At 38.9% G+C, this 13772-nt stretch overlaps 1 protein-coding gene across 1 annotated transcript in view; it reads right to left on the reverse strand.

The window, feature by feature from the left end:
- Nucleotides 1–202: 202 nt before the first annotated feature.
- The window catches only part of LOC142194617 (interleukin-5 receptor subunit alpha-like), a 36018-nt gene continuing 22448 nt past the window's right edge, over nt 203–13772 (reverse strand). Inside the window, exons 5-11 of the mRNA XM_075263867.1 lie at nt 12114–12222; nt 11849–12027; nt 8938–9131; nt 6820–6958; nt 3972–4053; nt 2945–3041; nt 203–784 (exon numbers count right to left, since the gene is read on the reverse strand). Coding sequence (XP_075119968.1) covers nt 695–784; nt 2945–3041; nt 3972–4053; nt 6820–6958; nt 8938–9131; nt 11849–12027; nt 12114–12222 — 890 coding nt within the window. The 3' untranslated portion in view covers nt 203–694. The remainder of the gene's footprint in view (nt 785–2944; nt 3042–3971; nt 4054–6819; nt 6959–8937; nt 9132–11848; nt 12028–12113; nt 12223–13772) is intronic.

Genomic DNA, 13772 nt, shown 5'->3' on the forward strand with positions numbered 1-13772 from the left:
CTTTCATTTCTATGGGAGCGTGCTGTGAGCGTGCTGTTCGGAACGGCTGTTCCGAACAGTGTTCGCTCATCTCTAATTATTATTTAAAATCACTTTCTGTTACAATTATATCTATGGGGAAACCACTGGCGTTTTTGTAGATATGATTGACATGCTGCAATTTCCAAAGCCACGCCAGTTTTGGAAATCGCAGCATCTCCACACTATGGTTTTCACCGCAAAGTGGGCATGGGATTCGCTTCCACTATGCCTGTACTGTAAAACGCCACAGGCAAATGGCGGAGTTTCTGGCCCGTGGACCCCCGGCCTTAGTTGGCTTACTTTGAGTCAAAACTTTATGCCAACATTTCATTGCATTTTGTCTCATCTTAACGCCTTTTTCTGATAAGTGACTAGTAAGTTAAAAAAATATCTCAAACTAGATGCGCCACAAGCCAAGTTAGAACTGCAATAGAAAATCATCTCCATTCTTTCTAGAGTTCATACAGTTCATTATCCCAAGCAAAGAAACAAAGATGTTAGAGACAATCATCCAAGAAGCTCAAAAATGCAAATTTTTCATAAGGGAATGATGCGAACCAACAATGCCTTTTGTAAGTGTGCATTGGTCACTGTTACAATTAAGTAACAATTGAACAATCGACGGCTGAATACTCAAAACTGGTAATTTCAGCAGACAAAATGTTTGGCTTCTTTAAAGTTTCTTATCACAGTGTCTAGTCGTCGTAACAATCTCTAATTCAGTAAGTGGAACCGACTGTTCATTTTGTCCAGCAATATTTGCCTGGAAAAGTGAGAAACAAACAAAAAACAAATAAATAATTAAATTCTCTTAGTTTGTATACATCAGGAATGACAATGACAGACATTTCCAGCAATCCATGAGTATGCTTCTGAAACGTCATTTTATTCCAACAAATATACAGACGTTTCGGTCCAAATAAAGACCTTCTTCAGTGTGTCGGTAGGAAGGAGGAGGAATAGGAAGCCAAAACAAGTTGGATATGGAATCCTAGATATGTATAGCATTCGGTAAATCAACGCTGGTTCTGCAGCAGGCTCGTCTTTGCTAGTCGGGAGAGCTGGCAGCTTGCGGTTATGCGGAAGCTGACTTTTTCTCATAGGAATGCATTGACCAGCGTTGATTGACCGAATGCTATACAGTGTAAAGCATTCGGCCAATCAACGCTGGTTCTGCCGGAGGCTCGTCTGTGATGAGGCAGAGTCTAAGATTGGACCACAATGGAGACTGCTCGGTCCGATCTTAGACTTCGCCTCCTCACAGACAAGCCTCTGGCAGAACCAGCGTTGATTGGCCGAATGCTGTACACTGTATAGCATTCGGCCAATCAATGCTGGTCAATGCATTGCTATGAGAAAAAGTCAGCTCCCGCATAACCGCAAGCTGCCAGCTCTCCCGACTAGCAAGGACGAGCCTGCTGCAGAACCAGCATTGATTTGCCGAATGCTATACAGTGTATGGTTCTGAATCAAATGTTTACTGCGAATAGGAGTAGTATTTGAACGAGTACGAGTATTTCGAATACCGTAGTATTCTACTCGATCGAATACTACTCGCTCATCTCTAGTCATGTCGCTTCTTTTTTCTGCTAGAAGCAAAAAACTGCTAGCAGAAAAATGAAAGCTAGCCGTCTCCATAGACCACCATTGTATGGAGGCAGATTTTGAGGCGAAGTCCACTGTCAAAATCTTCCTCATTGCCCCCGTGAGAACTAGCCCTTAGTGTGTCACTTCAGGACCCGGCTGTGTTCCCTAATTAAGGTACTGATACGGTTTCAGGTTTTTCCATACTTGTGGTTTTGAGGGCTATAATATTTTTTTCTGAATAATTTTTAGTAATTTTTTCAGTGATATATATTTATGACAATTTTATTTTTACGTTTTTTCTTTATTTTAATATCCAGGAAAACTTAAACAGAAGAGGAGGGCAAATGTCGGGGGGGGGGGGGGGGGTTTATACCACAAGTTCTCAAAGATTTTACTTTTCTCACCATTACAGTAATGTTTATACAGTCAAAACATATTGTTGTGTCACCAGTGGTGTTTTCTGGTTATTGTTGTTTTCTTTTCATTTACTTTTTTGCTTTGTTTTTTGTATTATATATATATATATATATATATATATATATATATATATATATATATATATATATATACATTGTGCATCATCTCATACACTTCCCAGCCCCAGTGGATCACATTTCATTGAGCACTGTGCACGGTGAGTTTTAAAACCCAACAAATGGCCAAAAGGCTGTCTTTTGGAATAGGTTTGGTCAGAATTAGAGATGAGCGAACACTGTTCGGATCAGCCGATCCAAACAGCACGCTCCCATAGAAATGAATGGAAGCACCTGCCACGCAGACTTTGCCGGCAGCCGGCCGCTTAACCCCCCGCGTGCCGGCCGCTTCCATTAATTTCTATGGGAGTGTGCTGTGAGCGTGCTGTTTGAGAATATGTCTCAATTTTAAATGTTTTTTTTTTTTTTTCAAAAGTTGGTTGCTATTAATAGGTTAATAAGTTCAACTAAATTCATTTATCAGTGTTTTGAGTGATTTCTAGGCTCTCTATGAGCTCTTGGCATCTTCTGCATTTGTTTACGAGGGTAGCTTCCTGTTCTGTTTTCCTACAACTACTATGATGCCTTGCGCTTTACTCAGAGCTGACTCTCTTCCCCTCCCTCTCTCACTCACTCCCCCTTTCTCACTCACACCCCCTCCCTGTTTCCCCAGCTTGTTCAGCCACCACTGCCTAACGAAAATGACTATAGATATGGGGGGGGGGGAGTGTGCATTAGGTTAGGAATATTGGTTTATCCTGGAAAACTCCTTTAATAAATAGCTAAACAACTAAAAATGTATGCCCCATAGATACTGAAAAAACAATAATTCAGGCATTCTTCTCATTTCAGTATAAACTTACCTGCATTCTAAGATCATTTGATCCATTCGTATATAACCAGTTTTTTATATTTTGAGATGGATGTGGTATTGGTGTAAGAAGCATTATTTTCATATATCTGCAAAATATTTTTAAAAATGTATCATTGCTTAAGCCATGCACAGCATACAATATTTACCAGATCATCTGATTTTGATGCAACTAGAAGTAAGGAAAAATGTAACAATAAAAATACTAATGAATTACAATATATTGCTAACAACATTATACACTGACATGAGTTTAACCCATAAGAAACAGTGGGATTCCTCTCTTTGTGTGTGTTTTTTTTTTAACTAAAGCATAGCAATAAATTGGTGTAAAATGGGTGTAATACACAAATAGGCAACATGCCTTATAAAAAGGAGCACTATACCAATTATACATCTTAAAGTACAACTAAACCAATAGACTTTTAGGCTAAGGCCCCACTTAACATCCGGCAGTAAAAAAGTACTGCACGAAAAACCACGGTAGTAAAGCATCACAGTTTTTCCCACAGCATATTTTACAGAAAGAACTTTCTACTTCAATTAAACCACCAGCGTTACTGTAGGTATAACTGATGTGCTGTGATTTCTAAAGACGCAATGGTTTTGGATATCACAGCATGTCCACAGTTCGTATTTTCCCGTACTGTGGGGATGGGATTCGCTAGAATCCCTTCAACTACACAGCGAATGTAAAATATTTTATAAACATGTAAACAAGGCTCAAGCGCAATGAGGTGCGTCATATGGCATGACTCTTGCATTTGAGCCTTATTTGCATATTTATTTATTTATTTTACATATTTCTTTATTTTTTAAGGTAATGGTGCATCTATAGGCCTGTCTGAAGTTATGATAGTGCTCAGCATAATTGTCCCTACACTGCACTGTGGCTGGTTTAATATCGAGCTTCCTGGTGACAGGCTCCCTTAAAATATGCTGTTAAATATGCTGCAATGTGAGAAGTCGCACTACATCGGCTTATTTTAGGTCAAGTGAATAAAAATGGTTTACTGTACCTTTTGCATAAGTAGAAAACCAGGGCGGCAAACAAGGCTGGTCCAATCACAATCAGAATCCATTCTGGAAAGACGTTCTTGTCTAACAAATACATGGAGACACAGTATATAAAATGCTATTGAGAGGTTGAATAGAATTGTTGACTAAATTGTTCTTAAAGAGATTCTACCATTAAAAAACATTTTTTTCTAGGTAACACATCAGAATAGCCTTTAGATAGGCTATTCGTCTCCTACTTTTGGAAGTGATCTCCGCCGCGCCGTTCGTTCAAAATACCGGTTTGTACCAGTATGCTAATTAGTTCTCTCGCAGCGATGGGGGTGTCCCCATTGCTGCTTGCAAACCGACTCCAGCGCCGCCTCTATCTTCTTATGCATCCTCCCCTTCCTTCTTCGGCTTGACGTCGGATGCCTGCGCAGTACGCTCTGTTCGGCGAACTTCACCAAACGTACTATGCATGCCCACGGCCATAGTGCCGACACCGCAAGTTTGCCGAACAGAGCGTACTGCGCAGGTGTCCGACGTCAAGCCGAAGAAGGAAGGAGAGGATGCAGCAGAAGATAGAGGCGGCCCTGGAGTCGGTTTTCGAGCAGCAATGGGGACGACCCCATCGCATCTCCTGCGCTGGGGAACGCCCCCATTGCTGCGAGAGAACTAATTAGCATACCGGAACAAACCGGTATTTTGAACGAACGGCGCGGCGGAGATCACTTCCAAAGGTAGGAGACAAATAGCCTTTCTAAAGGCTATTCTGACGTGTTACCTAGAAAAAAAAGTTTTTTAATGGTAGAATCCCTTTAAGTGAACTTGGTAAGGACATATGTCTGGTCGTTGGGTGTCCAACTGATAGGGCTGATCAGGAAACTAGTGGTCTGTAGAGATGAACGAGTACTGTTTGGATCAGCCGATCCGAACAGCACGCTCGCATAGAAATGAATGGACGTAGCCGGCACGCGGGGGGTTAAGCGGCCGGCCAGCGTCAAAGCGGAAGTACCAGGTGCATCCATTCATTTCTATGGAGCGTGCTGTTCGGATCGGCTGATCCGAACAGTACTCGCTCATCTCTAGTGGTCTGTAAGTGCCCCATGTGAGTAGAGATGGGGTCTACATACCACATACAGTTACTGAAATAAATGGTAACTAGAAAGGTGGAGCAAAAAGGAAGAGATTGCATTACTAGTTCCCAGGGCTGTTATGTGGGTATCCCTACCTTAGTATAATAGTGTCATCCCATTGTGAATAGCCAGCATGTGAGCATATGAGAGAGATTACCAAAGTACTTCTTTATACAATACATGTTATAGATGGCTAATGATGGTTGCAATTCTCTGTCCCCATTTACAGTAGAAATAGGAACTGTGGAACACAAAATGCTTCAGTATCAGTAAGCAGGCCAAAATATCTGCTACATTTATCCAACTTCACTATCTGACTCCTTACTTTGACCAGAACTTCTCTTAATCCAATTCTAATCATTAAGTATATAAATGTGTTTATTGGTTTAATTCCTTTCAGATTATTAAGTCCTCTAAAGGCTGTCACAAATAAAATATTATTTATAAGAATAAAGTCTTGTAAAGTGATTTTCTCATAAGAAAGAGAGAACAGAGTCATATTTGGGTGCCCCTACTGTATGGAGTATGTAGCTATCTGTTATAGGGGAATCTGTTGTTTGCTACAACAGACATTTTACTGGCACAGGCTATGAGGGGGGACTTGTGGCTTGTGTAGGCTGTAAGGGGGCTGGTGTTGCCATTAAAGGGAGGCATCTATGGCAAAGGGAATCTCGATGATTCGTTGTCAAGAATATTAGAGAGAGTCTGTCACCTATCCTTGCTGATAGCATATGAAATATAAAATTTGAGAATTTTCAGTAGTTTATACCTTTTTAATGGCTAACAAAAGTGATGACAGATTGCAAGCTTTCGAGACTACTCAGGTCACTTCATCAGGCATGGTATAACGCAAATTGTGAAATTATAACACAAATCAGAATTTGTCTTATACCATGCCTGATGAAGAAACCTGAGTAGTTTCAAAAGCTTGCAATCTCTCATCATTTTTGTTAGCCATTAAAAAGGTATAAACTACTGAAGACTCTCAATTTTTATATTTCATTTCCACTGGCTAATACGGTAGAAAGATATATTTTAACTTATAGATAGCATAGGTTTACCTGAATCAAATGGTCTTTTACTCTTCTGAATCTATGGCTAAGATACTTTAGGAGGCACTGATTCACAAGAGGAAAACAGCATTTGATTCAAATGGCCCTAAGCCATCTACCTGTGGGTTGATATGCTGGGTTCTGTTGACAGAATCCTCTTGAGGACAATATTAAGGTAAGACTAAAATCTGGTCCACATTGCTTGCCCCTGTTGTTACTCCTGGTATCATCTGCTGACCAGTTTACAAGTTGCTCTGGTTGATCAATAAAAAGTCTGTATTCTATATAGAATTGGCCATTACTGTTCTAAATAGTGCTGAAGTTTTCATAATGACACTACTCTGAGCAAATAGTCATAATCATAATCATCTATAATAATATTCATAGCATCTGAATTACCTAAATTATTATTATTATTATTATTATTATTATTATTATTATTATTATTCAATGCTTTATTTTTTTTTTTTTTTAAGGACATTTCCATATCTCGCGACATGTCTAGAATTTACATTCAGCAGTCATGTACAGATCAGTGGTTTCCACAAATCGCACATTGTATGTGAAAGTCAAGTAATGTATTCACAAGGACAATACAGGAAGTTGATGTGTCCTTTACTTGGACATTCAGAATAATGTACATAGACAAGGGTGAAGTGTTTGCATGCAGCAGATGATACCTTTGTTTATAAATACAGGCTCGCTCCATTCTCCCCAGAACTTGCTATGATTGTGCCGCGCTCTTATTTGTAAACAATATTTTTTGTCCTTTGCCAGATCTGTAAATATTTGCTCTTCTTTTTCAATATAATTTGGTTGCTGCAAATGAAAAAAAAAAACAAAACATTTTTTTTAGCAATTTACTCCTCCATGTACAACATCTCTTGCTGTAAAAACTATTTCCCCTGTAGTAGCGTGTCAGCTGTAAAGGTTTATTGATCGACCATCAAGTTAACCCATAGCCTACATTCATACGACAGTGAAAAACAAGTGTTTGTGTACAGAGCCATTTACATGACGGTCATGAACCTTAAAAATATAGGTCATGATCTATTTCTGTCCATTTTCAAAGATCCCTCCATACATTGTAATGTGTGAGGAATATGTGAAAATGTCCTCTCCTTGGCTTGCAAAACAGCCATGAAAAATGGATATTTTTCCCGACTTTTTTGCTCTTCTATGGTGTGAATGTAGGCTAAGGAAATGTTTACAAGGCAGAAATGGAAGAGGAATTGGTAGACATCCTGCAGTGGGATGAATGAGCCTAAACATCAAAGGGGCTCCCACCATAGGCTCTGCCGCTGAATAAGCTGTGGTATCCGTGCCAAAATTGAGCTGGACACTGTATCAACAGAGGTCTAGATTCTCATGACAAGAACATAGTTATGCCTCTATACAAATAACTGGTAGGGCTACACTTAGAATATTGTGCGCAATTTTGGACCCCAGTATACAAGAAAGACATAAGTGAACTTGAAAAAGTGCAAAGACAGGCAACCAAAATGATTAGGGGAATGGGTGGACTGGAGTACAATGATAGATTAACAAACTTCGGGTTATTCAGTTTAGAGAAAAGATGTCTACGGGGAGATCTAATAACAATGTACAAATACATGAAGGGACAATACAAAGAACTTTCTAGGGATCTTTTTACTCCTAGGCCAGTGATGGTGACAAGAGGACATCCTCTACATCTGGAGGAGAGAAGGTTTCACCAGAAACATAGAAGGGGATTCTTCACAGTAAGATCAACGAGGCTCTGGAACTCTCTGCCCCAGGAAGTGGTGATGGCGGATTCATTAAACAAGTTCAAAGAGGGCATGGATGCTTTTCTCAAGGGGAAACAATATTACGGGTTATGGACTCTAGATTTTAAGGACATGTTGATCCAGGGTTTTATACTGACTGCCAGATTGGGGTTGGGAAGGAATTTTTTCCCCCTGAAATGGGACAATTGGCATAAGCCTCGTGTTTTGGGGTTTTTTTTGCCTTCCTCTGGATCAACACTGTAGGGGACTGTAGGGTTTTAGGTTGGACTTAATAGACTGATGTCTTCATCCAACCTCATTTACTATGTAACGTGGCCTCAGGTGACACCTCATGGAATAAACTGGGGGAGGTATTTCTTATACTAATCAGCCACTACGTATCATTGTATTGCAATAAATACTGGCCAATACTTTTTACTCACCTATCCGTTCATGTTCCTGTGCCAGCCCCTGCTGCTGCTTCTAGGCAGCACTGCATATACGGCATGATGCTGAAGGAGGCCAGGATGACGCCTCTGGCCTCCTGGTGTTCTTTAGCATCAACTACAGTGCACCCTGTAGGCAATAGGACCATAAGTAGCAGCCAATTAAACAAGAAAATGCCCCCCCCCCAGCATATGCTTTGGGGGTGGCCAAAAATTGGGTGCCATTTATTGTGGGGAGGCAAAAAGAGGGGCCATATACTGTGGGGAGTTTTTAAAGGGGGGTTATATATTGTTGGGGAGGTAATTGTGGTCATATACTGGGGAGCGGCCAAATAAAGAGGGTCATATACTGAGTGTGAGGCAAAAAAAAAGTGGTTGTATACCATATGGGAGCCATATATGGGAATTTTTTGATCTGCAAATGGGGAACATGCCCTACAATTTTAATTAGGCGGGCTCATCATGAAGAACTGCTTTAATGTAAGATTCCTTTTAAGGAAAAGTAATTAAAAAAAAGAAGTAAAGCGTTAATTTGTTTGTGCACTTTTATTTTTCCCATAGTACCTAACATTATGTAGGAAAATAGTGATCTCTATGTACTTACCCTGAATATCTTTTTTGATTTATTCTCTATAACTCTTATCTCATATACAAAATTCCCCTCTTCTTCAGGATCATATGTAGATGTCATTCCATCTTGAAGGACATCAAAAACAATACTTGGTGGTGGAAACCATTTTATTATAACATTCCTGTCTTCCAATAGCACTTGAATATTTCTTGGAGGAGTAAGTATTTCTATGATACACATATACATCACAATGAATACAGGATCTGTTTTGTAATTTGATATTTTTAGTAGTTTCATTTTTAAGTAACCTCACATTCTTTCAAAGGAAATTTAGAGAAGTTTATATCAAGGTAATATTGGGGTGGAAGATATCCTTTAACCACTGTTTTATCTATAGAATCTAAATACATTGGGGCAGATCTACTATTACTGTCTAAATGTTAACAATTCCAGACAATATTGCAACATGCTTCTAAACACCTTGGAGTATAATGGTCAGATAAAGTTCATAAATGATGCCAGAGTCACACTTAACAGATAAAAGCTTCTCCCCATTCTATACAAAATCATAAAAACAGATGGCATCCTACAGGATAATATATTTTTGGAAATTGGTAAAAACCTTACATCCTTGTCCCAACAGTGGGGGTCACCTTTAAGAGCTGTGCTAGGACAGATACCACTCTATCAGAAGGCTTTAGCAGACAATGTACTTATCAGCTGACATGTCCAATGGAATCAACCAGTATTACTACTACTACACTACTGATTTGACGTACAAGACGTTTGGCCCATTAGGCTGTGTAACTCTTTTATGCTGGTCATACACATTAGATGCGTATCAGCTAGACCCACCAATTTCAATGGGACGGGCCAGTCATTCAATGTGTATAGTGGGATTCCAACACTTACCCTATCACAGATATTAAGGAAAATAAGTCAAATCACGCAAAATGACTTTAACTGTTTTTACTTACAGAGATAAAATGATATAATCTGGCAGTGAGATTTCCCTGTAAGTTAAAGGGGTTGTCCGGGATAAAATAAGAATTAACCCATAAACTAAACCCTCTCATCCTGCCTAACTTCTAATTTACTTACATAAAAAAATAAAAAAAAACTTCTATAATTATCCATATCCCTGGGGCGGCAACATGACCACCCCAGGGACGATTTCTGATAATCCAGTGATGTTCTATATCACTGCTTCCAAAATGGAAAGTCACCTGTACCATCAATACTGACCAAGCCTACCTGTTCAGGAACAGCTCCTCCTCTCTTCCTCTCTGTAAGTGCTTGCACAGTCTGAAGGTGCCTGTGACACACATGCAGTAGAGATGGCACTCCATCTCTACTGCATAAGCATCACAGGTACTTCTGGTCTGTGCATGCGCCAGGACAGTGGAATAAAAGCAACTTTGGCCTGCTCACAGTGAAATGGAGGAGCTGTCCCCCAGAGAGGAAGATAGGCAAGTATGCTGCGGTGGGGGTGGGGGGCTGAGTTAGTTGGGAAGGGCTAGTAGTGGCTAGTAGTAGTGGCTAGTAGTAGCTTAGCTATGGAGATAGGGAGGGGGTTGTAATGGAGTGAGAGAGAAGGGGTCAATGACAGGGAGGTAGTGTGGAAGGTACACAGGAAGTACATAGCATCAAGTTACACCATATATCTACACCAGTATATCTGCTGCGTATATTTTTTTCGCAATGTGTGGATGGGGTACGCTAGAGACTGTAAAACAATGTGTTTTTTTTCTGTGGCATTTATGCCACAGCAAAACTGATGCATTTACACGTGAGGCTCTGACCTCAGTGTGTTTTTTTTTCACATTTTTTGAGTGCTGTCTTTTTTTGTATCTCCTTGGTGGATCTTTTTGGTCAAAGATCTGTGACACAGCAATCACACATGGTATCATGGTGCTCCTGTGAACTTTCTATTGCCAGATAGATAGTTAGATAGATAGATAGATAGATAGATAGATAGGAGATAGATAGGAGATAGATAGATAGATAGGAGATAGATAGATAGATAGATAGATACTAATAGAGATATAGATGATAGATAGATAGATAGATAGATAGATAGATAGATAGATAGATAGATAGGAGATAGATAGAGAGGTAGATACCAATAGAGATATAGATGATAGATAGATACTAATAGAGATATAGATGATAGATAGATAGATAGATAGATAGATAGATAGATAGATAGATAGGAGATAGATAGAGAGATAGAGAGAGAGAGAGATAATAGATAGATACTAATAGAGATATAGATGATAGATAGATACTAATAGAGATATAGATAGATAAATAGATATATAGATAGGAGATAGATAGAGAGATAGATAGAGAGATAGATAGATACTAATAGAGATATAGATGATAGATAGATACTAATAGAGATATAGATAGATAGATAGATAGATAGATAGATAGATAGATAGATAGATAGATACTAATAGAGATATAGATGATAGATAGATACTAATAGAGATATAGATGATAGATAGATAGATAGATAGATAGATAGATAGATAGATAAAGAGATAGATAGGAGATAGATAGGAGATAGATAGATACTAATAGAGATATAGATAGATAGATAGATGATAGATAGATAGATAGATAGATAGATAGATAGATAGATACTAATAGAGATATAGATGATAGATAGATACTAATAGAGATATAGATGATAGATAGATAGATAGATAGATAGATAGATAGATAGATAGATAGGAGATAGATAGAGAGATAGATACTAATAGAGATATAGATGATAGATAGATAGATAGATAGATAGATAGATAAAGAGATAGATAGGAGATAGATAGGAGATAGATAGGAGATAGATAGATACTAATAGAGATATAGATAGATAGATGATAGATAAATAGATAGATAGATAGATAGATAGATAGATAGATAGATAGATATGTCTCACCTACAGCTTCTGGACTAAATATTTTTGTGACACTGTGGAAATCACTGAAGAATCCAATCTTTATCCGTTTCAGAGGTGTGTCATCGTTATAGTCTGAAAAAACATCTTGCATATAACAGCCGGTATTCTTTTTGTGCCTCTTAAAATAGTGTCTACATGACAACCATTTAGAGTTTAACCTATGTAGAAGAAAACCATACAGGGTTAATGCTTTTTCAGTTTTATCCAACATTAAGAGACAGGATAATACGATATAATGCTATACCTCAATGCAAATGAATAGTCCAAGTCCTCAGGGGTATCTGTTGCAAAGTTCCAGGAACAATTTAGATTGGTTATGTTGAACAATACACATGATACATTGTTGATGTAAACTGAAAGAAAATAACATATCTTTTTGAGTAAACAGGAAGAAATGTATTTTATGATCAGCTCTAAAACATCCTCATATAATACCTAATACTAACTATCAGAAAAATGTTTTATATAAAAAATTGCAATTGCTATAGGAAAGTAAAAATTATAATTGTTCATAATTGTTAAGTATCTCCATCACTCCATCATACTACTCATCACTTTGCATTACAAGGTCATTCCTACATATTCAGTAAATACAGGGAAATAAATTATTCAAGTAATTTCCTATATAATATATATATATATATATATATATATATATATATATATATATATATATAAAGATCTGGGGTTTATAGGGAAATAGATAGGAAGTGGCAAACAACAGTTGTGCAGTTGATATTTTTGCAAACATTTTAACAGGATTTTCAGCCATATTGGTTATAATTTTTCAATCTCCTGGACGTAACATTCTCAGCAGGCACTTTGCTATGAAAACATGTATTGAGAATCTCAATTGCAGCTAGATTCTCTATATCTTCAGTCATGTTCAGGGCCAAGGAATAATGCCCAGAGTATTTTGTAATTTGCCACTGGTGGGTTTGTGAGTATACTGCTCTTTATGATATATTTGGATATAGTTTGTTCTAACATAAAATATATTAGCTATGACTTATATACACTAGATAATTTTTCACTATTATTATTATTATTATTAGAGCTGAGCGAACACTGTTCGATCGAATAGATATTCGATCGAATATCAGGCCGTTCGAGGTATTTTATTCCAATCGAATACCATGAGGCAAACGCACTAAAAATTCATATCCCCTCCCACCTTCCCTGGCGCTTTTTTTGCACCAATAACTGCGCAGGGGAGGTGGGACAGGAACTACGACAACGGGCGCATCAAAAAAAATCGGAAAAAGTAATTGGCTGGCTAAATCAGGTGACCTCCGCTTTATACGAATGGTGGATTTAACATTCAGTTAATTTGAGACTGTGAACTATGTGACTGTGAGATTACCTTTATTAAGGTGGGAATGTCACTCACCCAGCTCTTTGGGGCTCTATCTTGTCGGGATCCCTGTCAGCTTGCGATATGCGGGAGCTGACTTTTTCCCATAGGAATGCATAGACCAGCGTTGATTGGCCGAATGCCATATAGAGTACAGCATTCAGCCAATCAACGCTGGTTCTCCCGGAAGCTTGTCTGTGAGGAGGCGGAGTCTAAGATCGGACCAGAATGGAGACTGCTGTGGGCCGATCTTAGACTCCGCCTCCTCTGGCAGAACCAGCGTTGATTGGCCAAATGCTGTACTCTATATGGCATTCGGCCAAGCAACGCTGGTCAATGCATTCCTATGCCGAGATGTAGCAGTGCGCTCAGCTTGTCTACTCCGGAGATGCAGCCGAGCTGAGCGCACGGCCAGCACTGCTACACCGGAGAACCGCTGCTACACCGGAGAACCGCTGAACCCTGCTCCACACTCAGCTCTGCTTTATCAGAGATGCACTGAACCCTGCTGCACACTCACCTCTGCTGCATTAGAGATGCGCCGAACCC

The sequence above is a fragment of the Leptodactylus fuscus genome, chromosome 2 (genome assembly GCF_031893055.1).
Source record: "Leptodactylus fuscus isolate aLepFus1 chromosome 2, aLepFus1.hap2, whole genome shotgun sequence".
In the NCBI taxonomy this organism is placed as follows: Eukaryota; Metazoa; Chordata; class Amphibia; order Anura; family Leptodactylidae; genus Leptodactylus; species Leptodactylus fuscus.